Source organism: Athene cunicularia (assembly GCF_003259725.1).
Source record: "Athene cunicularia isolate RWA chromosome 3 unlocalized genomic scaffold, athCun1 chr3_part1, whole genome shotgun sequence".
NCBI classification, from domain to species: Eukaryota; Metazoa; Chordata; class Aves; order Strigiformes; family Strigidae; genus Athene; species Athene cunicularia.
In genome coordinates this window covers 48,230,396-48,257,307 of record NW_020799097.1, presented here as the reverse complement: position 1 = coordinate 48,257,307, position 26,912 = coordinate 48,230,396, and the positions used below count along the sequence as shown (strand labels likewise).

The 26,912-nt window shown below is 39.0% G+C and overlaps 1 protein-coding gene across 2 annotated transcripts in view; it reads left to right on the top strand.

Moving 5' to 3' along the window:
• PREP (prolyl endopeptidase) overlaps nt 1–26,912 on the top strand; it is a 120,958-nt gene that overhangs the window by 49,717 nt on the left and 44,329 nt on the right. For both annotated transcript variants that reach the window (XM_026845284.1, XM_026845286.1), the window contains exon 8: nt 16,959–17,150. In XM_026845284.1, coding sequence (XP_026701085.1) covers nt 16,959–17,150 — 192 coding nt within the window. The remainder of the gene's footprint in view (nt 1–16,958; nt 17,151–26,912) is intronic.

The window sequence follows — 26,912 nt, the reverse complement described above, 5'->3', positions numbered from 1 at the left end:
CCCCCAGGTCCCTCTCTGACTGGCAGCTCTCCAGCCACTCCTCCCCAAGCCTGTAGCGCTGCTGGGGGTTGTTGTGGCCCAAGGGCAGCCCCCGGCATTTGGCCTTATGGAAACTCCTGCAGTTGGCCTCAGCCCATGGCTCCAGCCTGTCCAGGTCTCTCTGCAGAGCCTCCCTACCCTCGAGCAGATCAACACTCCCACCCAACCTGGTGTCATCTGCAAACTGACTGAGGGTGCACTCGATCTCCTCGAATAGTAATGTTTTGGTTTCTAGGTTGAGGTCCTTGTATTAAGTGGAAGACATTTGTGTTGCCATGAAATGATTCATAGTTTGGATCCCTTTGGTGGTGTGCTGAACAGCTTATTTAGAAATAGTAATTGCTTTTATAATTTTTCCCATTTTAAGAAGGCCTTAAGAAAAAAATATTGAAAAATTCCATGCAGTATTACACTGGATATAATTAGAGGTTGAGCGGTAGCAGGTTTCATAAAAGCATATATAACTTTAAGTCTTCTCTGTCATGTATAGAGATTATGATATAGTTTTTCATTATTCATCTTTGGAGGCTTGTTTTAGCTGATCTAGAATTAGAATTCAGCACATGGATATATAGGAGGGGGGTTATACTCTTGTGGACTATTTCAAGTCTGGTATCAACTAGGTTCCTGTAGTTCTGAATTTATATATAAAGACGTAGTTTAGAAAGTTACATTGCAATAGAGTAAATACGCTGTACTTGGGGAGGGTTATTAGAATTAAGGTGGGCTAGCTCACTTGGGGGATTTGTTTCTAACAGTGTATATTAGATATGTGATTTTTTTTTTTTTAATTTTTTTTACCTGTATGTTAAGAGACCTGCTTGCTCAGAGTGAATTTTTGTTTTATTGGTCTGAAAGATGAAAGAAACCCATCATTTTCCCTCAGCAACACATTATCTGGTTCAATTATTTGCTTAAATTTGAAGGATAGAGTGGAGAAGCAGGGCAGGGATTCATCTTGGGAAAAGGAGGAAGGAAAGAGAAAGGTAAAATGAAACATTGTTTCATGTGTGGAAATGAAAAACACTTATCAAATATCTGCCTGACAGAACTCAGAAGATGACTGAATTCAGTCATGAGTCAGCTACTGTGGGAATTACTGAGCAACACAATATAGCCCATAAAAGGCTTACAGGAGTTCAGATATGTCTTTCCCCAACAGATGGAAGGAATGTGTAGTCTTTCCTTTTTACTTTTATTTACATGTAGCATATTTCAGTAGCAAGAAGATTTCTATTTCTAATTCAATTAGTTTCTGGTTGAAAAGATTAATGCAACAGGATAAGCATATCCAATTGAAAAAAACAAAGCTGTAAAACCTTTAATGTCTCCTTAAATTGTAACCTTTTTCCATATTTATGCTCAATTACATGCCTATCCTGTTTCTATTGGCAATCTAGACAAGAAATAAGTAAATCTGCAGCTTTTCCATCTTGGAGGCTGAAAAGGAAGATTCAGGAACTTCTGGTTTAACTTTCTCACAAGTTATCTTTTTGTGAAACATGGTTTGCCCAATATTTGCCACTTTGTTATTTCATTAGTAATCTTGAGTTAATTAATTTCATTAACTTTCTGCACAGTATGAGTTGTGGCTTCTCTTTGCATGTACTCCCTTTATATTTTAAGTGAGGATATAATGGTATCATTAAAGACTGTGCAAGCATGACATTTTAGTAGTTCTGCTGTGCTGAGGGCAGTTGTATCTTGTTCATTCATTGATATTTTTTTTGGATGTGTTTCAGTGACTGTGCACAAGTGGAAGTTAACTTGCCCTGTATTGGGCAGGAAATGTTCTTGGCTCAAGAGTGGAAATCACACCTAATAAATGGGAGTAGATTATTACTAAATTTTTAAGAAACGTAAAGGATTTTACTTGATTATTTCTACTGTTGAAATTTTAAGTGTGTCAGATAGCCCTTCCCACTTTATTATATGTGATTACTCATGATATTTTGTCAACAGCCATAGATTAATTGAACTTGCAGTGCAATATTCTGTAATAATCCTTGTCAGTTTGTTTTCCCCAGAAGGAAATCTATACAGCAGTGTTTCTGTTTGTTTCCACGGACATTACAGGGACCATCTGGGCATTGTTTCTGGTTCCCAGGTTAGCTAAAATGTTCTTCATGGTTCTCTTCCCCCCACTTCACAATCTTTATACTGTATACAGACTGAGTCATTTTCCTCTTCAAATATTCAGGTTGTTTGCTAGGTTTTTAAGTGGGCCATTGTGAACTATTTGTGCCAAGAATACTCCTTTTTAGAATAGAAAATCACTGCAATAAGTAATTTATGACAAATACCTAGCTATTTTTTATGAGCATTTTAAATTAGTCTGAAAAGGTAAGAGGTTTAGGGAATATTGTTTTCCCTGCTACCCTACTACCACATGCACCTCGTGAATCCTGACAGGTTAACTGTTTGCAGCTTCATTTTTACCACAGAAACTCTTTGTGTTAGAAATGACCAGGTCTACTAATTGGAATTCTATGTTTACAACTAATTTAACAAAGTACACTTTAAAAAAAAAAAGCTTTATCTCATATCAAAGTGTTTCTCAATTACTCCGTTCATCAAGACTAGATACCTATGGTCATAATTCACAGTGTTGTAGGAGAAGATGCCCCTGGGAGAAGACAGCTGGGCTGTTCTTTAAGCTTTTGGGGAAACTCCCTTGCTATACACTGCTTCAAGTGGCCGTGGGGATGTTTCCCTTCGTGTTTGCCTCTTCGGTTGCTTATGGCGTGGGGATTAGAAAAATTAGGGAAAATTTAACATTATGGGACTTGTCAGGATTTCACTGCTCTGTCAGCCACTGAACCAGCTAATACAGTTTAATTTTGATTTATGCAATTTCAGTAGCAGAGGTGTAGCAGCTGTACATTGTGTCAGGAAGGGCAGCACTGTGGGTTCATGTCCAGAAGATTATCCCTCACTCAAGACTCCAGATTTCCCTATTTATCTTGCCAAACTGCAAGTAGAGTTTTCAGGCCTTGACTCTTATAGCAAAAGTTATCTATTGCTAAGTATTGCTTTAAAAAAAACCATACACATTCTCCCAGTAGCTGAGCATCATAAGGCACAATTTTTTAGTAGCTATTTTATCAAACTTGTCTTCTGTAATACAGACAGCCCTCAAGTTTGTTTGTATGTTGAACCAGTCAAACAAAACTTCTCTCACTAATCACTTTGCTTAACTGTTGTTCTTGGTATACCTGAAAATGCCTCATATTAGCGAAACAGCTGGATACACAGTAATCAAGTAATTTACATTAGCAAACCTTGTTGTACACCATACAAAAAAACCCCAAAGGAACAAACAAATAAAAAACCCCCAAAAAACCAAAGCGAAAAGAAAAACAGCACTGCTTTTTCTATTTTTTCTGTAGCATGTCACTGTTTCTGTGCTTAGTAATAACATTGTTTTTCCATTTTCTTGAGAAATTGTTTCTTTTAGATTAGATTGTCAGCCTTGACTATTTATTCTTCTGAATGTGAATGTGTGGTTTGGTGTTGGGAAGAGTGGATTTAGCACAAATCTGTTGGTGTGCAACAAGAAGTAAAAGCTCTTTAATCAGCCTTGGATATGAACTTAAACCAACATGACATGGCCTATTGGTCTTCTTGAAGTTGTTCTTAATATTGACATTTCTCTTTATTTTGTATTACGTTAGCAGCTAGGAAGCCTAATAAATAAATCAGGATCCTCTTGTTGTGAGCACCATAGAGCTGATTTATGAGTCAGAGCTCTGGGCAGAGCCCCACTTTCTTCTTCCTGGGGGAGCTGAAGCCTGAGAACAGAGGGGGGGAAAAGGAGAGATATAAGGCAGCATGGGGAGCAGAAGAGGTAGCTCACGTTATAACCTCTGTACACATTAGAAAATATGAAAAGCTGCTGTGATTTCTGGAATGCAAAAAGTTGGGAGGGGTGGCTAGTTGAAAACCACAGCCTGGATTGTTGGATTGAAAGGGATTCCACTGGATTGAAGATAAACACAGGTGTGTGTAAATTGGAGGTACAAGGAGTTTGAGGAGACAGGACAGCGGTAAGGGCTCTTATGTTTGGGTACCTAGCTGCTTGGAGATTGTCAGTTTGTGTCTGGTGGAAACAGTGGAAGGTGGTGGGAGAACATGTATACAGGAAGAGGAGATAGTGTAAAATATTTGAGAACTGCTGGCTTGGAAAAACAAAATAAAAATTGAGCAAAAACTGAAGCTCATAGCTTGCAGATTGCTTAGTCATTGTCAGCTGGAAATACTTTGTACTAGACTGGCAGAGACAGGTTGCAAGAAGGAATTTAAGAGCAGGGTTATCGGCCATAAGAATTTTTATTTTGTTCCTTTGTCTAGAAGGATGTTCTTTTTCTTCTTCCCCCACAATGAAGAAAGCATGTATATGGCTTGAGGGCAGGTAGAAAAACAAAGGTGATTTTTTTCCACTTCCTGCTGAAAACTGGATTATCTGGCCTTTTGTATTTTAGTTAGTCTTACAATGTATAAGACTCTCTTAAAAGAAAAAAGAAAGCACAGAACAGTGCTATATACAGTAACATCAAAGGGATGAATCAGTATGTGTTGTGTAGCCTGAAAAAATGGATCAAAACCGTTGTAATGAAAATGAAAAAGAGAAAAAGGGTAGTGAGAAGATGGTAGATGTCAGCTAGAAAGTGGAATGTAGTGGGAGGGAGTACTCTTGGTTTTTTGAAAGACTTTTCTATGATAGAAGTAACTACAAAAAAAACCCCACAACCAAAACCCAAAACGCTTTCAAAAATCACTATCGAAACAAGGCCATTATGTCCTAGTTCCCTAACAAACAGGGAGAAAAAAAATCAATTGTGTCTTGGAAAATATGGGTGAAGCCTCAACAATATGGTGTTTACATTAAGAAAATAGTTTCATATCCCTTAAATGGCAGTTCCAAGGAGTTTTTTCTCTCAGTATCAGTTTGTTTAATTAGCAATAAAATTGGTGTAGCTGATAGCTTGCTGTTAATTTGAGCAAGGAGATCTTCATGCTGCTACTCTCTGGATATTTTGTTTAGAAATGCCATTCATAATGAAGTTCTTTTTTAGATTATGTGTTTGTGCTTTCCTTTGTGTATATTTAGTGAGGCATGTAAGAGAGAGCTTTATCACCTGTGGTTCCTGTTTGTCTGTTGATGTGTTCTGGTGCATAAGGACATAAGCTACAACTCTCTCAAAATAAAGTGTGTCTATTCTCTTCTCCTGTCTTGAGTGATCATTCAAATTGAAATAAAATAGAAGCCTTGCAACTGATCAAGAAATCTGCTCATAAAAATGCTTGATTTCTTGCTTATGGGCTAATCTTTGATATATCTTGACATATCTGAACTTTTAATTCAAAGGAATAAATATTGCCTCCTTCCATTTATTTATTCTTTATATTGCAAATACCTTTAACTTTTCATGATTATTGAGTAGCTGTTATCCATCATCTGCAGGATGAGTGGGACTGAGACCCCTCCAAGTACAAACACTGCAGAGCTGCATCCCTTTCAGGGACATCTTAATATCTCCTCTCCAGTATTGCCTCCCTCAGATGTAAGTGAAGTCAGGTCCCAAGAGATTAAGAGATCTTACTTCTAAAGAGAGTCTAATTTGTCTGAAAATCTCTCTTGCCTTTGGAAACCAGAATGAGGCAGTTAAATATTTGTGGCTGTGAAGAAGAAAGAGGCAAAAAAACCCCTTTCTTTTGCCTAGCTTTCTGGCTCAGATCAAGAGCTTGAGAGCAACAAATATTGCATGATTCAATTGTCATCGTAAACATCTAGTTGTTCCTGTCATCATAGGTCTCTTCTCTGGTGATAAATTATGTGAAAATCGACAGTAGGGATAAAAATTTTCATATTATTTTTAAAAAAGGAATTCAACTTCCACAGTAACAAATGCAGAAATTCTGAGGTAAAAAGTTTTTGACACTGGAAACATCAGAAAAAGCACTGTGGGTTTTTGTGTCCAACTGTGTGGCATGTCACTGAATTAGTTAATCAGTAGACAGACTAATTCTTCAACAAATATGGAGAATAAAATGTAGGGAGGAATAGCTAGCTATTTACCACAAGCATGATCTGTCAGGCTATTATGTTTTGGGTTGGTTGTGGAGTTTGTTTTGTTTGCTTCTTTTTTAACAATGCTGCTGGTGGAGCAAAGTCAGAGGTCTCAGAAGAAGTAATGTCTATAGAATGGGGCAGCTGATTCATAATTTCAAAGTATTTCTGAAGAAGAGGCTTCAGCAGTTGGAAGGTGCAAATCAAGTGAAGATGCACAATTGATGCATCTGCTGACAGGGGAAGTAGGAAGCAAGAGATTAACATCATTGTGGTGGCTCAAGGTTTGCAGGTAAAGTAAAACTATTTCAGTTAGAGATACTCTAGCTGGTAGAAATCTCCTAAGCACTGAGTTTCTTGGGTATGTTTGTGCTTTCAGGCTAGAGTTGCTGAGACAGGCTGAAGGGATGGGCAAAATGCATCAATGTATAACCATGATCCCTGCTCTCATTTCACATAGGAAGGAGCTGCACACCTCTACTTGAAAGCTATGTACTGTAGCTATCCTTAAGCAAACTCAAATTGTTCTAACATACTCTGAAAGATGACAGCAGCCTAATACTGGTTTCTCTTACCTTTAAATATCCAGCAGTCATCGGTGTGAGATACAGGATGCTCTCTGACATGATGAGAAACACGGTGAGAATGTATTATAGTGAATTATGGCTATGTGACATGCAGTAGTTAAACATTGCCTGTTACAGTGTATAGGGTAAATTCAAGAAAGAAAAGGAGAAAATATAAATGGGAGAATACTAAAAGGAGATGTGACTACTGGACTGAATTGCACCATGAGATTTGGTTCCCCCTGTGATGAAAGGCTTATATATCCTGTGATTAAGGTTTTTGGAGGTGTAATAGAGGTTGCCAGATACCTCTCGCAAGTGAAACAAATTTTCAGTTAGTGATTGACAGCCCAAGGGCAAAAGATATTCCTCTGCTATAGCAAAGGTGTTCAAAATTTAACATGAATGTGTGTATATACATATGTATTATAAATGTTAAGCCATTTTAAATATACTGCAGGCTATGTAGATAAGTTAATATTGGAATCTATAAAGGATGCAGATGATTCTTTAAGAAAATAAAGTTTGGGGAGTAAGAGCTTTCTCTTCAGTGAGGAACATAAAAAGCAGAAATGATATGGGAATGAGTGGTTTTCATCCATTTTCCTGCAACAGAGATAAACATAATAATCCTCTAAGAGAGTCCTAAATTGTAGAGTTTAACTATTGATTGTGCTTGTGCTTTCCTTCGGTCTACCATGTCAGTGGAGGTAGGGGATAAAGATCCATGTGGCAGCAAAGACAGAAGCGTTACTGATACGTTAGAAACCATAGAAGTATTTGAGAATGGTCACATAGGAATTAGGGCTTTTCCCCTCAAAAAGGTGATGGGATCAGTAGCCCAAATGATGTGCATCAACACCAGTGCATGCAGCATGGGCAACAAACAGGAAGCCATTGTGCAGCAGGAAAACTATGATCTAGTTGTCATCGTGGAAACATGGTGACTCACACAGCATGGCTATAAACTCATCAGAAGGAATGGGCAAGGAAGGAGATGCAGTGGGCTAGCCCTGTATGTTAGGGATTGTTTTGATTGTCTAGAGCTTAATGATAGTGGAGATGGAGTTCAGTGTTTATGGATTAGAATCAGAGAGTAGGCCAACAAGGCAGGTATTGTGATGGGAGTCTGTTATAGACCACCCAACTGGGATGTAGAGGCAGAAGAAATATTGTACAAGCAGCTGGGAGAAGTCTCACAATTGCTAGTGTTTGTTCTCATGGGGGAATTCAACTTACCAGATGTCTGCTGGAAATAGAATACAGTGGAGAGGAAACAGTCTGGAGTGTGTGGAAGGTAATTTCTGACACAGCTGATGAGTGAGCCAGCTAGGGAAAGTGTCCTGCTGGACATGTTGCTTGTGAACAGGGAAGGACTTGGTATGATGTTTGGAGGCCATCTTGGGCAGTGATCATGAAATGATAGGTTTTGATTCTTGGAAAAGTAAGGAGAAGGTTTGTCAGAATGCTGCCTTGAACTTCTGGAGGGCAGACTTTGGCCTGTTTAGGAGACTGATTGACAGAGTCCCTTGGGAGGCAGTCCTGAAGGGCAAAGGAGTCCAGGAAGGCTGGACATTTTTCAAGAAGGAAATCTTAAAGCTGCAGGAGCAAGCTGTCCTTAGGTGCCAAAAGATGAACCAATGGGGAAGATGACTGGTGTGTCTGAACAGAGAGATTTGACTGGAACTCAAGAAAAAAAGGAAAGTTTATGACCTTTGGAAGAAGGGGCAGACAACTCAGGAGGACTACAAGGTCATTGCGAGGTTATACAGGGAGAAAATTAGAAGGGCCAAAGCCCAACTAGAACTTAATCTGGCTACTGCCATAAGAGACAATAAAAAATGTTTCTATAAATACATCAGCAGCAAAAGGAGAGCTAAGGAGAATTTCCATCCTTTACTGGAGATAAGGAAGATATAGGATGAAGAAAAGGCTGAGGTACTTAACACTGCCTTTACCTCGGTCTTTAACAGTAAGACCAGTTGTTCTCTGGGTACCATTACATGACAGATACAGGACAATCAGGTGATGAGGCCCAGTCAGCATGGGTTTATGAAAGGTAGGTCCTGCTTGACAAACCTGATCTCCTTCTATGACAAGGTGACCTGCGTAGTAAATGAGGAAAAGGCAGTGGGTGTTGTCTACCTAGACTTTACTAAAGTCCCGCCATTTCCCACAGCATTCTCCTGGAGAAACTGTGGCTGCTGGTGGCTTGGACAGGTTTACTCTTTGCTGGGTGAAAAACTGACTGGATGGCCGGGCCCAAAGGGTTGTGGTGAATGGAGTTAAATCCAGTTGGTGGCCGGTCACAAGTGGTGTTCCCCAAGGCTCAGTACTGGGGCCAGTTCTGTTTAATATCTTTATCAACAATATGGATGAGGGGATCGAGTGCATCCTCAGTAAATTTGCAGGTGACACCAAGTTGGATGGGAATGTTGATCTGCTCAAGGGTAGGGAGGCTCTGCAGAGGGATCTGGACAAGCTGGATCGATGTGCCAAGGTCCATTGTATGAGTTTCAGTAAGGCTCAGTGCCAGGTCCTGCACTTGGGTGACAACAACCCCCAGCAATGCTACAGGCTTGGGGAGGAGTGGCTGGAGAGCTGCCAGTCAGAGAGGGACCTGGGGGTGTTGATTGACAGTTGGTTGAACAGGAGCCAGCAGTGTGCCCAGGTGGCCAGGAAGGCCAATGGCATCTTGGCTGGTGTCAGCAATAGCGTGGCCAGCAGGGACAGGGAAGGGATCTTACCCCTGTACTCGGCACTGCTGAGGCTGCCCCTTGATTCCTGTGTTCAGTTTTGGGCCCCTCACTACAAAAAAGACATTGAGGTGCTGGACTGCATCCAAAGAAGGGCAACGGAGCTGGTGAAGGGTTTAGAGCACAAGGCTTATGAGGAGCATCTGAGGGAATTGAGGTTATCTAGCCTAGAGCAAAGGAGGCTGAGAGGAGACCTTATTGCTCTCTAAAATTACCTGAGAGGAGGTTGTAGTGAGGTGGGTGTTGTTCTGTTCTCCCAAGCAACAAGTGTTAGGATAAGAAGAAACTGACTCGAGTTGTGCCAGGGGAGGTTTAGATTGGATATTAGAAAAAAATTCTTCACCAAAAGGGCTGTCAAGCATTGGAAGAGGCTGTCCAGGGAAGTGGTTGAGTCACCATCCCTGGAGGTATTTAAAAGCGAGTGTAGATGTGGCACTTTAGGAACATGGTTTAGTGATGGACTTGGCAGTGTTAGGTTAACAGTTGAACTCAATGATCTTAAAGGTCTTTCCCAACCTAAATGATTCTTATTCCTTCCTGAAATAAAGATGAAAAGAAATCCAGAGTTCAAAGATACAGTGACTTTGTAAAATGTACCTTAAAAATACAGTGAGGTAGGAAGGAAATGACAACTTAATTAAAACTAAGATTTGTATCTTCACATGATTTAAGACCTAAGTGAGAGACACATTCATTTCTATTTATAAAAAATTTAGTAAAATGTGTGTTTCTGTTAAAGGAATGGGGAAAACACAGAAAATTAAAGAAAGTTGAAGGTGCTTAATAATGCATGTACCTATGAGGCTTCTGCTTTTTAAGACTTTTTTGCAGTATCCAACTCTTGGAACTGAAAGTGTTAAGGCTGTGCAGTTACTGTCCTCTTATGTCCTACTAAGGTGTGCTGTGGTGTAGATGTGTATGTTGATTAATCTGTCAGTAGCAAGGTATTGAACTAAAACAGCATGTTTTTTCCTCTTCTGTCTCCCATGCTGGTAGTACTGAATGCATTGATCGTTCAGGTTTAGGAGACGGATCTGTTACAATTCTAGCATAAAACATACATAAAAACTATATGCTCAAGTTAGTTTTGTATGTAGATAAATATTCATGGTGGATGTTCGTATACATATATATGAGATCACAAACCCAAGATTACACTGTTTTTAAGGCTTTTTCTGTGAGCAGATTTAAAGGCATTTTTGTTTTAACTTGTATTTTCAATCTAAAAAAAATCTTCCTTATGGAAGTGACTGAACAAATTATCATCTTTAAGGTGAAACTAAAGTGAATTCCAAATGACTGATGAACAACTATTAAAATTAATTCAATTTAGAAAGTCATACCTGTAGCTAAGTTGGAGGCTTAGTTGTTAAGGCTGAAGATGGCTGGGTTTGTTTGTCTTTTCAAATCTTGTTAACATTCCAGTTATGATTCAGAGACAAACACATTATATGTTTATCTTCCAGTACCTCCCTGAAAAATCAATTCAGACTAAGAGTTGAAAAATCATTATCTTTCCTTGAGTAAAAGTACCTGCTTAATGTATGTACCATAATGAAACTTGGTATGACTCTTTCAGGTAGAAAGCCTGTCGTATTGTTATGAGCCAAACCTCTTGGTTCTCTTCCTGAGTATTCTCAACACTGCCTTGTTTCCAGAAAAACTGTCTGTTTTACAAAAGCTAAAACTGAATATATATGGAATATAAATTTATGGAGATTAACATTTATATCTTCACCTGATAATTTTGACTGCTAGAGTACATGAAAAAAGATGAATGAGAATGTTTACCTTGTGAAAGCTTTTTTTACATCATCAGATAAAACCTACCATTAGTTGATCACTAAGCCCCGTCTCTCCAGCTGGTACAGTCAAGAGGTTATTTGCCATGAATGGATTATTTGGCCTTTTCATGAAACATGAAATATGGAAGGAACTATTGATAATATTTTGTGAACTGATGAACAGTGGCTCTCAGCCACTCTATCCTTTCTGTCTGAAAGAAGGTTGATAACAGGCTTTCTGTGATCATTCTTACTGTTACAATCAGTTTGTTCAAATTAGCTTTTCTTTCTTAGTTGTCATCATTCAGCTGCAAACCTGCTTCATACAGAGAGCTCTCAACAGACCAGTGAATCTTTTTTTTTTTTTGTTCAGAGGCCAGGACAAGATTGAGGGCTTAATCTGTGATGTTTACTGATAACAATTTCCCTTTTGATCTTCTGTGGATCCAAAAATCTTGTTTAAAGATTGTCTGTATGCTCTATGTTGCTTTTGTCCTAGACATTGTAGAAGGACCAGCTATGTAGGTTTATGATTTTCTGTTGTGTGGCATAACTTTATCGTCCGTTAAATAACGGTTATAAATCCTCTACTGCAGTTCCTATTGTAACGCAATTATTTGATAATGGATAACTGACTGGTGTAAAGTATGTAGGCAAAAGCATCTATAGCTCTTCAGCAATGTGTTTTAGTGAAAGGACTGACAGAGGAAAGGATTAGGTTATGTTAGCAGTATACAGTATACAGTACACTGTCAAGATCTTCAACCTCATGCTTTCCCTATGTATAATAAATCTGTCTCACTGTATGCTTAATGTGGTTTAAACTGAAGTCTTCAGTAGCTTCAGTGTTAAGATAAGGGAGCCTGGACTACAAATGTTATTTCTTAGTGGCTCTCCTCAAAGACAGATGTTCTCAGAGGGCTGCTGGTTAAACCTGCAAATCTCTATCAAGATCCGATTCTTTCTTTCCCGCTTCTCCTCCTTTCTTTTAAAGAAGCTGAGTGCTCATCCTTCACCTTGGTTTTGGATCACTTTTTAAAGTAATTTGTAGATGTACCATTCTTTTTGTTACTGAGAGGCTGATTCTTCTGGGTTTGAGACTGAAGCAAGAATCCTTCCCTTGCTTCTAGACCATGGTAACTAACCTCCTGTTCATGGGCCACGGGCCTTGGTGCCCTTTTTGCTGGAGTGCTTGGTGAGGAGGAGCTGGTTTGCATTAATTCTTTGGGGGTCAACAGACCATTCCTTGTTTCGGAGACTCTGTAGTCCCTCTCCTCTGTTTTGATAATTGGATAGATAGATGCACGCCACGTGACAGTGTGCACACATTTGATTTTGGTCAAGTATGTAACCAGCAAGCAAGTATCCATCCAGTTATATGATGGGATGTGTGCATGTACCTCAGGCCGGCCATTTGGTAAGAATGGATGTGCTGATCACATGAATTTTCACTCATGCAGTGGAGAACTGGCTGCGGTCACAGTCTAGGACCAGCATCCTTGCTCTGACATAAGGTCTGGGCACCACAGCTCCCAATCATTCATTGTATTATATATTTTTATCATGCTCTTGTGTATTCATCTTTTCTCTAATGTAAGGCATAAGGTATTTTCATAGGTTGTTTTATATGAAAACTATGGTTTAGGCCTTTTATAATCACTTCTAGTCTATTTTTGAACCTTTGTTTCTTGCATCTGGGGTAGCTTCTGGGAAAACTGTCAGTCACCCATCCTTGCAGATGCTTGTTGTCTTAGTGAAGCCACAGAGTTTATCTCTGTATTTCCTTAGCTGTATGTACTTAAGTAAGGCATCTGCTTTTTTGACTATGGCTGTATATTCATCTATACCTTCACTGACTTTCTCAGGTCCCTTGGGAACTGGTACACTTAGTGTTGCAACAAGTTACTTAAGAAGCTTTGTGTTTTCTATCTAGATTGTGTGTAGGTATCTTTATTGTTCTTCCAGGAGTTGTAATGTCAGTCCTCTGTGATGAAGCACACTTTCCCATATCTGCACTGCATGCTAAACTTTTTTTTTCTTTATCTCTGGTCACTGGAACATCCTCTCCTGATGATTAGATAACAGTTCTCAGCCCAGCTCATTCAGCTTCTGTAAGAGCATGCTCTGTTACATGTGTAGAGAGAACATGCTGTAAGTCAGTGAGCGCTGCTTGAGGCCCTCAGTGCATAGTTCACCATGCTTTTGAATTTTTGACTAGTTTATTGCAGAATCATCCATCCTAAACTCAGGCCAGGTGAAATCTCCATGCGGATAACCTTCCATAGTACTTAGTAGTCACACATGTAAACAAAAGCAGAAGAGTTATGTTTAATCTACTTGCACAGAGTTTGAATTGGAAATGCCTGTCTGTGTGTCTATCTAGACAGACTTGTAGATATATTTCTGACACTTCAGGAAGACATAATCTTTGATAAGGTATGATTTACATTTCAAATTTTTTTTGTTCAAGCAGACTTTCCACCTGGTGTAATGTGCTGCCTTGTCCGTTCCCCTGGCTGTTTTGGGAACTGGAGGGAGCAGTTTGGTGAGACAGGTAGAGCCAGACTAAACAGTTGTTGCCATGGAAAGGAAAGATGTCCCATCTATCTTCTCATGCTCCTGGATTACCTAACATTGTCCCCTCCTGTTGAGCTAGTCAGCATCTTCACTCATCCGACCCTATGATTAGCTAATTGTACTTGCTAATCTGTCATGTGGTGAAAAAAACCCTGTAAAATAGAAAGAGACTTGTTTTCTTCTAGGTTAGCTAATTTAATCGGCTTTACTAGTCACTTGGGCAAATGCCAAATGAAGCATGAAGGTGGAGATGGAGGAGGAGAGAAAAATGGAAGGGTGCAGTTTCACTGTAGTCAAGCTTATTTTACAGATTATTGCTAATGAAAAACGTTGCTCTTCTTCAGCATCTCTGCTGCTGCCTTGTGCGTGCTGGCTGCCTTGTACATAGCAGCACTCCTCTGCCTGAGCAGTGAGCTGGTTCAGGCAGCAAGAGAAAGCTTTACTTTGAAGCACAGTATTTTATTTTTTTTTTCAACTCATTTAACTCATTGGACCAGCTCACTACTAGGGTAGATAAGCAAAAGAGAAGCATAAGGCTAGGAGTAATGTGATGAAGGACAAACTCCTCATTGACAATGATTAGGTGTTAGCTCAACTCAGCAGCAAGGCCAGAGTGCTTGACAGGGTGGCAGTGCCAGCTAGTAAGCTGCATGGGCCTGCCTCTCCCTTGTGCTGCCATCGGTGTGACCTGGGGATAAATGGTCCCATTCTCTGTAGTCCCATGTTCCTTCCTACCACCACCGATCAGTTTTCAACCATATTAGTGCCCGGTGAACTGGCTGTGTTGGTCACCAGGTTGTTATTCCTTGGCCCAAAGAAGAGAGGTCTGAGACAATGCTAGAGTATCGCTTTCAGTCACTGGCCACGACTGGATCAGCTGCAACCAGCTATAAAGATGCGTCCTCTTATGTATGATATCTGTGTTGTTGCAAAGAGGTTTCTTCCTCTCACTGGAAAACTAAGCACATACTCTGTACAATAGTGAACGTACCTGATGTAACGGTCTCTTCCATCTGACTGTAATTGTCTCATTACCGCCTCTTAACTTAGACTAGATATTGGTATATTTAACCACTTCAGTGAGACAATAGTTTAGAGGTAATTCATCTGCAATATTTGTCTTCTAAGGACTATATAACATCCACTTTAACAAGATGAATGCTCTTGATTTTGTAGTAACAACTTAATGTATCCCTGTAGAATATCAGCCCTCTTGCTTTTTTACTAACTGTTCATTTGGTAGTGGATGAATGAGTTGCAGTGCAGCAATGTCAATCCCTAATGTCACGTTATCGTCCTTTTTCTTCACAGAATCCAACTTCTGTTGGAGTCATGGAGACTGCAGTTATTGTGCACATTTACCATTAAAAAAAGTGTTTTTTTCCAACAGTCTGGGGATTCCTTTTCATGAAGTTTTGTTGTTCTTTGATAGAATAGTTTTACTGGGCATCAAAGCAGGTTTTCTCTGTAGAACTCTGAGTGAGAGTCACTTAGCAGGATTTTTTTTCAAATGTGAAATCTCTTGAGAAGGACAAAGCTTTGGACCATAACGAAAATCAAAATTTAACATGCAGTTGGCTCACTTAGAGAGAGGATACTAAATTGACCGATTGTCTGGAAAGTTTGTGTTACAGCAATATGAAAAGTAGAATTGACTAACCTATTACTTTGCATGAAGAGACAGAGAAGTTTTCCTTAAACTAAAACAGCAATAAAGAGGTATGAGCTTTATGAATGCACCAGGCCTGGCTATACTCTCTTATTACATTTAATGGGTTTAAAATAACCTTAGCCATCTCACCGATTCCTCAGTTATTCTTTTATTTTTTTTAAACTTACAGTAATTACAGCTCAGCTATGATCTACTTCCATTATTCTGATCAACTTTTAGTATTATAGTATAAGCTGATGTTCTGTTTTATTGACATGAACGTTATATCATAGAGTTTCATGAACAGATTTATGCACAGTTTATTTGTTTATACTTAAAAGCAAGGATCCAAACTTTAGTTTTAGGAAAGAGGCAGAGAGTATGCCAGACATTTTTTGTAAGGTATAAAAACTTTAATTTCTCATGTCAATAAGGATTCTGATTTTTCAGTATAGCTAATGTATGATGCTTATAATAATAAGTTTGGTTGATAGGTTGGGTTGTAGATATAACAAGCTTATTACCTATCTGATCTAGCCTTGCTGTTTTTTCTTTCTACTAGCCCCTAAACCTATTGCAAAACAGTAAAATGTCAATAAAATGTAGTGGAGTTTTTCAGTCCCAACTCCAGGTTGAGTCAATACTAGGACTGTGGTACAGAGTAAAATGAGGCAAATTATGTTTGAGAGAAGTGGACTTCTGTTAGTGAGGTTACATTCTGGAAGGTTGATAGGGAAAATGCAGTTTCGTTCTTTGCAAACACAGAAGTTAACGTTTTAGCTAACTGTTTGTAGTTGTCCTTTGGTGATGACAAGCTTCTGCAGAACACTTCACAATTTTTTTTTTTTTAATTGACAGGGAAATTCCTGATATTGAAGTTTGTCGTGCTCACTGAAATAACATCATTACTGTTCTGTGAGAAGTTCCGTGCTTAAGGAGGATGGAAAACTTTCCCCTTTAAGAAAAAAAAAAAAAGTCTAATTAAATAGCAAGTTTTAAAAAGCTATTAAAAATACAATTGAGCTTGAAAGCTTAGTGCAGAGTCTTTTGACTCAGCTGTGGCTCCCCATTCTAAGTCTGTAGAAGTGGGGGCTCGTGAACTCCATTGACAAGAATGTGCTGTGCTCAGCGGTGTTGGCTCCATGGAAGTCAGCGTGGTAGAAATGCCTCTCTAGCAAACATCTGAGCCTTCCAGCACCCCTTTAGGAAAGCTGGTGAAATTCTAGCCATAGTTCTGTCAGTATTCTGTGTGTATTTTGCTAGAAATTCCTCAAACCCAGTATGTTACCATGTTCTTGAACTAGCAATTTTTTACTGCAACCTATTAATCTGGAGAATTCTTTCTAAGTTCTTAATACTTAGTACATATTTGGTCCTTGCAATATCTGTACCTCTTCTTGTCACTGCTGTTGTTCAAGAAAGAGCCTACAGCAGTTGTCAGGAAGACAATCCTCAGGTGTTAAAAGGTTTTGTTTCAGGAGGTGAAGAATTTACATTATATGTTTGATCTTGCAGGAATTCTTCAGTGGGTGAAGCTGATAGATAACTTTGAGGCTGAGTACGAGTATGTCACCAATGAAGGAACAGTGTTCACTTTCAAGACAAACCGCCATTCTCCAAATTACCGGTTAATTAACATTGACTTCAGTGACCCAGAGGAATCCAAATGGAAAGTTCTCGTCCCTGAACATGAAAGAGATGTTCTAGGTAAGAGCTAATGTCAAGTAAAAGCCTTTCTATTCTGACTTTTTCAAAGTACTGCAGTAATTAAACAGTCAAGTGATCTTGTACAGGCCTTCTTACTTTTTTTCTGTGTTTAAACTTTGTTTAGGATTTGCAATTAAAAGATTTGCTGAGACTCGAGATCCAGAATCCATTTCTCTCTAATGCCATGTGTGGCCGTAGTGAAGTTGCTTCATCAGTCCTTGTTTTAATTCTGTGTTTGCAGGAAATGAGAGGAAAGTATTTTCCTGCTTCATGTCAGTGTAGTAAACATCTACTAGACAGTCAGGGATTAGAGCAAGAGGGACTTCGTAAACAAAAAGAAGGGAAAGGGGAGACCTGGCAGTAGTACAGTACGCTATGAACAGAGTTGGTCAGAGTTTCAGACAGGATTTTCTGTTGTCCATTCTTCTTGAACTCCAACAACACTTGAAAAAAAGCCTCAGGAAAGTTGAAGGGCATTGAATTTTCTATATATAAAAGTGAGTTTGAAACAAATCTTTGGTTTTGATGTAATTAAAGGTGTGGGGTTTTTTAATCCTATCATTTTGGGGAAAGTTCTACTAAAACTTAGAATTAATTTCAGATAATACAGAAAAACCTCCTCTGAGCTGTTTTTTGGGTAGATGCTGTGTGTACAGTTATGTAATCTGTTCTCCATACAGTACAAGATACAATTTATCTGACTAGCATAATTACGACTATTCAGAAAGGCTCTGCTTTTTTAAATTAATCCACCTTTATACAAATTCATTAATGTTTGCTACTTTTCCAATGAAGAGCTGCTTTGTAAAATGAGTAGAATTCTGTGTGTGATTTGATGTGTGTATATATAGTAGCTTCTGTCTTTCCTCACTAAGACCAACCTATTTGATTACTATTTCACATTCCTTTTAAGATCTTGCTTTTTCAAGACACCTAAAAAAAAAATCTTCATTTCTGTCTGCATTTCACAATGTGTCTTGCATGATTTCTGTCACAGTGTAGACAAGGGATGTCCCCAGTGTGACATAAACAGTGATGTCCAGAATTGTGGTGAAGTTGCAAATGATGGGGGTCTAGAATATTGAAAGAATTTTTTGGTGAACACAAAAGTAGCGAATTAGAGCTTGGTGAGAGAGAAATCTTTTTCTTAAGATTGTGAACTCTTTGAATCAGGAACTAGCTGCATCTTAAATGAAGTATCTTTCAAGTCTTAAGCAGAGAATAAATAGGTATAAGTGAAAAATTGCTTCCAAGTCTAATTCCTGATTGTCTTCTTCCTTGGAAGTCTGGACAGTCTGTGAAGCTGTGTTGCAGTTATGAGGAACAACAGTTTATAAAGTGGAACCAAGTAAAAGAATTATCTTAGAGATAGATGGTGAGTGTACAAATAGAATGGGATAGAAACATGTAGTTGATATGAAATGTGGTTACCATATGTGGATTTACCTAAGATTTGGTCTAAGCAGCCAAAGGAGCTTTGACCAGTGGCTCTATAGGCACTGACTATATATTCCTTCCCAGTAAGATAAAGACCACATCTGCTCTTCACTACACTGTGGCATTTAGCTCAGCTCCATTTGGCTTTCATTCTAAAGGCAAAGTTGTGCTGAGTTCATGTTTGTGCACACACAATAAAGAAGTTAATGCATGTAACACTCCTTTAATGGCATATACATGACCAGCCTCGCCTATACAAACATAAGAAGAACTGCATTTAGAAAACTGAAAGTTCCGATAAATGGGTCTGCTGAGAGTACTGGCCTTCAGACTGTAAACACCACAGGCATTCATAAGCACTTGAAGGCAAACATAATCTGTCATATAGAACCATCAGAGTGACTCTCAGGAGTCTGCTGTGTGTCATTCTACCGTATTTGAATGTAAAGTCAGAGTTGGCAATCATATGTCCACATCTCTCTAGTTTTTTGGAATGGTATGTAAAGGAATTAGATTAAATTAACAAATGAAAGTGTCTCCATAAGAAAATGAGTTATAAGTAGATCTTAGCGCTACAATAAAGTAAGTTTGAATTGTTCTGTTGCTTCTTTGTGGCAGACACTTGCAAGTTAGTGTTGTATCCTCAGCACCAAGATAAAGGAGTTTTCTCATGTTTGGGAGGTTGTAGCCCTGAATAAATAAAAAACCCACTCCTTGACTTGATGAAGTCAGCAAGCAAGCCAGTCTCTATGTCATGTTGTTTTAATAATTTCAAGATTTGATTAGAAAGGCATAATTATAGCAGAAGGCAGTTAATAATTCATTGTCTTGAAAACCTTGCAGTCAAGTGAATTGATTTTGTGTGATCCAGAGATGACAATGTAATGAAAAACCTTCTGCAAAAGCTAGGACAGCAGTGATTCAATGGGTAGATGAGTATTGCTGCTGGTCCAATTTTACATATGTGTGAGAGTGACTCTTTACCAAGATTTAATTAGCTGTATTAGAATTTCTTTATAAACATTATAGTTAGTGATGCTCTAGGTCATGAATGTGTTTTACTGGGATATATAGATACTCATCTCAAAACTCTCTCTGGTGTGATCTTCCTCATAGCCATACGCTTCTTCATATCTGTGTGTTAACTTAGATTCAGTTTCATATATGATGCACATATAGGAATAGATTTATTTATGAATAATAAATTTGGGATTAAGAATTACAAAGCTCTGCCAGTGTCCATCAATGCCAAAAAGTCCACAGAGTATCATAACACATTCTTAGGGAAGATGCTATAGCTAATATAATCTAACCAAGAAATAAACGCACATGCCTACAAGGTGTTGTGAATGTTATTTGGTTTCTTCAACATATTGAATATTAATATTAAATAACTAGATTATTATTGGCTTTGACCTTTTTGTTTTCAGAACTATTTATAAATGAGCTGATTTGGGAAATACAGGAAAGAAACCAAACATATTCCTGCAATGAGGTTGTACACACACCTCATTTTACAACTCGTAGCAGGGATGTCATACAGAGTTGAGGTAAATTTAGATATCTACCATGTGAGCTGAGGGGAAGAAAGAAATGACAGCTATTTTAAAATTAAATTTAAGGCGGCTTCACAACATACTGGAGTATGATGAGATTCATTTTCTCTCCTAGTTTGTTTATAAAGTGTTACTTTTAACTTTCAGGGAGTCTAACAGAGAACCATAAGAGAGGTTCACATTTAATGTTGAACTAGTGCTTTAAATGACCACATAGCTGCAACTAGGTGTGCTGAGTTAGTTAGAGGTTGGTTATGAAACAGTAAATGCAGACTGATCATTACAGACACACGACCCTAGTTCTAAGGCATAGGATAAACCTGCTGTCTTTAAAAGGTTAAACAACTAATTTTGAAAACTGTGACCCCCCCATGAAAGTGCCCCATACTGGTAGAGCAGGGCAACTTGAGAGTGGCAGTTATATCTAGCCCTGTACTTGTGACAGTGAAAAACACCCAGATTTCCTGAGTAAGGAGGGCTGAGAAATAAGACATGTTCCTGTCTTATCCGTGTCATAGATGAGGTGGGTGATCTTGAACAGTTCCTTGCATCTCAGTTGGCCATTTAACAAGCAGGGCCAAAGCTATCAGTGCTCCTATACCTTGTACACATCTGCACACCTAAACTCAATGCATGTAAAATGCTTCCTTTCCCTCATCTAGAATGTGCACTCCAAGTGAAAAAACAGTATTCTTCTTCATACATTTAACATGCTAGCTAATTCATAAATGCTTAAGAGTTTGGGGAGAGAAGTCACGGCAACTGAAATGTATCTTTTGGCACTGTAGTGAAACAGGGAAGGAAAGTCTGGAATGAGTACCATGAAATTGTTAATTCTGAATGACAAGAATCTGCATGGATGTGAGTAATCCCTCATGTTCATCTTAGCTGCCAGGAAGCTTGTGCTCTCTGTTACCCTGTGGCGTTTTTCACGGTACCCATAGCCCTACACACTTGGGAGTTTTGCTTGAGAAGCAGGTGCGTGAAAGTTTGTGTAACTGTTCAGAGGAGCAATCACATGGCCTTCTGTGTATAGCCCAGAGGAAGCACCCTGTGGAGTCAGCTAGTGGAGAAGTGTGGCAGAGAGGAGGAAATTGGCTGCAATGCAAATGCCCAGATTGATAAGCTTCTACTGTGAAATGTGGAGGAAAAAAAAGCCCAAATCAAAACAAAACCCAAACCAATTGGAATGTGGCTTAGCTAGAGTGTTTCCCAGCAACAAAAAGCACCACCTGTGATCTGGCCAGATACAGTCCCTCAGTCACTGGGGACATGGGGAGAGCATGTGGTCCAGATGCATGTCCCTGACAGAAAATTTTATTCTGCTCCCCTGGTAGGGTTTTTGAGGTTCTTTTTAACTCTATTTACCATGGAAAACCTGCATCAGTTGCAGGTGACTAAAGCCTGTGGGTTAAATAAGGAAAATCCTGATGTTTGCAGCTTCAGAAGAACTTTGCCTCCTCCCCCCCCCCTCGCCACTCTGTCTCTTGTTTGTGTGTCTCATACTGAGAGGATGTGGGGTATAAAATCCTTGTCATGTTGAAATTAGTTGCAGTTTTTCCATTAACTTAAACATAGAGGCTGTCACTGAGGTTGGTGTCTCAGAGAGAAGACATATGCTTTATGTTGTGAGAGCTTATCAACTTTACTCACGTTTCAAATTGATTCATGTTTTATTCTGCAAATTGCCTATGCTTTGCTTGCAAGTTATAAGTTGCCCTAGAGTGGTGATTACAGGTCATTTTAATTGAGATTAGCATGGATATCTGTTAATCTGCAGAGATGCTGAAGTTTATGGTCACTGTCTGTAATGACCAAAGAAACCAGAATGACCTTCCAGGTTTATTTTCCAGCTAAAGTTTTGGCAGTCCATTGAAATATACTAATTACTTGTTGAGTAGACACACAGACACATTGTATAGCAAGTAATGCAGCAGTTTCAGCTGAAGACTTACTGCTATCTGGCTCTTTTAGCTTGGCATGTTCTTCCCCATCAACGTTTCAGCCTGAATATGTCAAAGCATGTTTGTACAGTTGCACTCTTAACATGATGTAGCTACTGCTGCAGAAATGAAAGGTCAGAACTGTTACAAGTAATTAAGGTTAGCAGCACAGATGTTTGTGAGGATTCAACCTTTTTTTTTTCTGAAAGTATTTGAAAAGTTGTTCATAGTGACATTGCAGGTGCAGGTGCCAACCTAGTGGCATGCCTTTGCTACTAATGAAAGCTGTCAAAATAAGAGTTTTTGGAAAGTGGTAGCATATGAATTTCTGAAAGGTTGAACTAGAACTTCTAGAGATGGTTGAGCTCAGTTTTCTAGGCCTTGTTAAGAAGTATAATTCCTCTAGCCCAAATTTAGCTATTGAAGGATTGTGTGTAACCTATTGTAGTCATCAGGGTGGTCACTGTCATCTTCAGAGAGAAATGGGCAATGCCAAGGATAATTGTTCACACCTGCTTTCAGTACCTGTGAGTGCCTCTCTCTGATGCCTGAGCCAAGAGGCTCAGGTTGGAAAAGGCAACTTCTACTTGTTTATTGTTTAGTAAAAGAAATCCTTTGCCTGATGGGTATTATAAGTGTGCTGAAGATCAGTTGATAAATTTAGGCGTAGCTGCAAGAATAATTGCTCTGTTCATTGGTATTAGCTGAAAATAAACTGACCCTATCCATTGGAGATGTCTCAGATGGTTAGCTTTTTTTAAAAAACACTTGTGTGAGTGAAACTGTTCAGCAAGCAATTCACAGCATCCTAGAACAAGGTAACCCATACAGTTGCTTGAGCTGCATTCTAAAGGTGCTTGTTTCTGCCCATTGTCTATAAAGGGAGCCTACAGCAATGGTGTCAGGCTTAGCTTTTGGACATATAAAGTTTGCAAGCACATAATCTTTAAAACTTCCAGGAAATAGAGGCATGCAGGATGCGTTCTGCAAAGCATGAGCAAAACCAAGGAGGCTATGACTGCTAATGCAACAAACTCAACAGTATCTGCAGTTCTCAGTATTGAGGGTGTGAGTAACAGAGGCTCAGTTTGTAGCTTGAAGTCAAAAAATAGCTCTTGTTAATAATTCAGCATTGTCTTAGCTTGCTATGTATATAGGTGTTGGTTGTTAGTGGCTTTTTTCTTTTTTTTTTTTTCTCTCCTGCTCTTTGAAGTCTGCTTCAATCTTTTGCTCTGGTTTGATTTTTGCATTTCTTTGTAGTTTCCATTAAGTTTCAGTGACAGTTAGCAATACACCAAAACCGGTTATAATACAGGTATTACACACAGAAGCTGTGTTCCTAAATCTCATGGATTGTTGTAAAAACGTTTTATGTTATCTTCTCAGCTGTAATCTTCACCTTGCTGAGAGAATGTAATTTGTAAACCAAAAAGGTGATAGAGAGTTAATATTGCTGCTTTGTAGGCAAGTTCTTCAGTACGTAAGCCAACAGCCTTACCCCTGGGCAATTGAATCTTTTTAATAAAAGAGTAATATCTCTTCATAATATGTAAGTTGAAGTAATAATGTACTTTGACTTTTAATGAAAACATCCATTAAACTGCAGTTCTTTATCAAATTATTAGTGAGGAATTAAAGATAATCACAATTAAATTTTAAAATAAAGATGGCTTAAGTGGTATTTTTACTGAATCAAAGCTACATATTATTTGAGGTTGATCTGAGAGTGTCTGTAATTCATTTAGTGAAATGTTAAGTGCCAAAAAATGTCAAGAGTAAAACTGGGCATTTTAGTTACAGGTGTTACTAAGAATACCAGTAGAATTCATGGGAATCTCATACCTCTTGCGGAGCAGTTAATTCTCCAGACAAAAATTGTGTGTTACTGTAAGAATGCTACTTTTTAAACTTATATTTTGTGTTGTTAAACCAGTTTTACATGGGAATGTTGGCAGATTTGTGCAGTAACAATGTAATATTTTAAATTACTGCATGTTCTCCTTGTTGATATAGCCAAAGATGATTCTGTATTTCAAAATATCTAGTTTGATGTAACAATTAAGCTTACAAAGTTTATTCTGTTCTCCAGCCTCACTTAAGAAGTGTCACTCCAGAGCTAAAATTACACATCAATTACTGATTTATAAACAGTGTTACGTTGTGCTGTATCTTATTATTTCAGGTCATGGATTCATGGTTGAAATTTCGATTAGTGTTGTACTCTGGGGCTGTGATTAGAAAATTCCCAGATTTAGGCTAGAAGCTCACGAGGAATTTAGAAAGTCTGGGGTTAAAAAAAGAATCAGTGATGGTCTTTAGGAAGAGGAGAGTAGTAAAGCTTTATTTTGGTGTTTATGTAACATAAATTCCTATGGCTAGAAAGTCAGACTAGTGTTAAATTTCACTGGTCCTTTAGGAAGAAGCTAAAAGGAAAGTAGACTCTGTTGAGCTATTAGGATTTGAAGGTCTTTGAGCTCTAGGGGGTCATGACAGACCTGAATTGTATATGAAAGCAGAGACTGTTCAAGAAGCTAATTGTTACAGAATAATGAGTTTTGACCTTCAATTCAGAAAGAGCATGTTACCCTTAAAAGAGGGGCCACGTACAACTTTGAACTTTTGTTCTGGAACCTGAATGTGCAAAGATGCATTTATAAGACTGTCATCAGTACAACTCTTGTGTATTCAAGTTATTTGGGTTTATAGAACTTCAGGGAAACTGAAAAAACTGTTAAAATGTGAATAACATAATGTAAAGCTGAAATTCAGTCAATTTTGCCTTGCTTTTGTTTTGTTTTCAATATTTTTTCCTGATGTTGCGATTTTTAAACTCCCCATCTTGCAGTACTGCATTGACATTACAGTATGTCCCAGTCAGTCCTACCTGATTTTTCTTGCTTGTTTGATTCCATCTTTTCATTTTTTGCATCCAGCAGATAAGAGAAGGCATTGTCGAATGCTGGTACCTTGCCCATGATTTAGGTTTCCAGTCTGACTTGTCAAGGGAGAAGTGGCACATGCATAGGTGGAAGAGGACAAGAATCACCACCTCACCTAGTCCTAAAAAAAAAACCAAACCCAAAAAACATGGACTCTTATTCCTTCCTTTCAGATATTTTTCTCTTGATTTTTAACCTTGTTTGTATTGTTTGTATTTGATTTGCGAATGAAGGAGAAGTTAAAATACTTTTGTTGCAAAGTAGGGTAACTGGTTTCTTAAATGACAGAAATACTAAGAGAGATGAAGATTTTTCAGTCTTTCTCCTGTCTGCATGAGTAAATATATTTGTCACTAAACATCTAGAGCCAGTGGCACAGGAGACAGGAGAGAATATATTATATGGTATGGCCTGGGTGAAATGGAGCCCTGAAGAGTTTCTACACTTCACAGAATGAAAAGATGAGGATTGAAGTGAGATCGTCACTAAAACTGCAGGGATTTTTATAGAAATTGCCAGCTCAGACCCTTTTTTTTTTTTTTTTTATCAGTTGGATTTTCTAAGGCCCAATTAAAAAGATCAGCATTCCATGAAAAAGTTAATGTATCTCTGGTAATTATTCTGGGGAACAAACTCAGAATGTGAAAGGTTATGTGAAACAGAAGTTCTCATTCCTGCACAGCTGCACAGCCGAGGTCGGCAGCTCAGCAGGAGCCCAGGGCTGCCAGGAGAGGCATAAAGGAAATGAAGCTCTGTGGAGCGCTTTGTTCCTGAGTCCTTTTGCCAGACTGAGTTCACTCTGCTGCATCCTGTTCCTACTACCTTACAGTCTCAAGGATGTTATTTAACTAAATTATCTTCTTGAATAGACATGCGTTTTTTTAAAACGGCATGTTGAGGATATCACTTCAGAATAGGCCTTTTCTTAATGTCCTGTAGAACTTGCGTACGAGAACAGCCTCCTGAACTCTCTAGGCAATAAAACCAAGACTGATAGTAATTTCTAGGTTCTGTACTTTTAATGTGCAATACAGGATAACATGTCTTTTTGTTCTTACTAGTTTAGCTTGAGTCTAAGTCATAATGTTTGTTTCAGTTTTGACACCAAGCTGTGTGGTGCAGGTGACATGCTGGAGGGAAAGGATGCCATTCAGAGGGACCTTCTCTGGCTTGAGAGGTGGGCCTATGCAAACCTCATGAAGCTCAACGAAGCCAAGTGCAACGTCCTGCACATGGGTTGAGCCAGTCCCATGCATAAATACAGGCTGGATAATGAGTGCGTTGAAAGCAGCCCTGCAGAGAAGGACTTGGGGGTATTAGTGGATGGAAAACTGACTATGAGCCAGCAATGTGTGCTCACAGTCCAGAAAGTCAACTGTGTCCTGGGCTGTATCAAGAGAAGTGTGCCCAGCAGGTCGAGGGAGGTGATTTTCCCTCTCTACTCTGCTCTCGTGAGACCACACCTGGAGTCCTGTCTCCAGCTCTGGGGACGCCAGATTAAGAAGGACGTGGATCTGTTGGAGCGGGTCCAGAGGAGGCCATGAAGATGATCAGGGGGCTGGAGCACCTTGCTTATGAGGACAGGCTGAGAGAGCTGAGGTTGTTCAGCCTGGAGAAGAAAAGGCTCTGGGGAGACCTTATAGCGGCCTTACAGTACCTAAAGGGAGCGACTCTTGATCAGGGGTGTAGGGATAGGAAGAGGGGTAATGGCTTTAAACTGACATAGGGTAGATTTAGATTAGATCTAAGGAAGAAACTCTTCCTTGTGAGGGTGGTGAGGCACTGGAAGAGGTTACCCATAGAAGCTGTGGCTGCCCCCTCCCTGGCAGTGTTCAAGGCCAGGTTGGACGGGGCTTTGAGCAGCCTGGTCTAGTGGAAGGTGTCCCT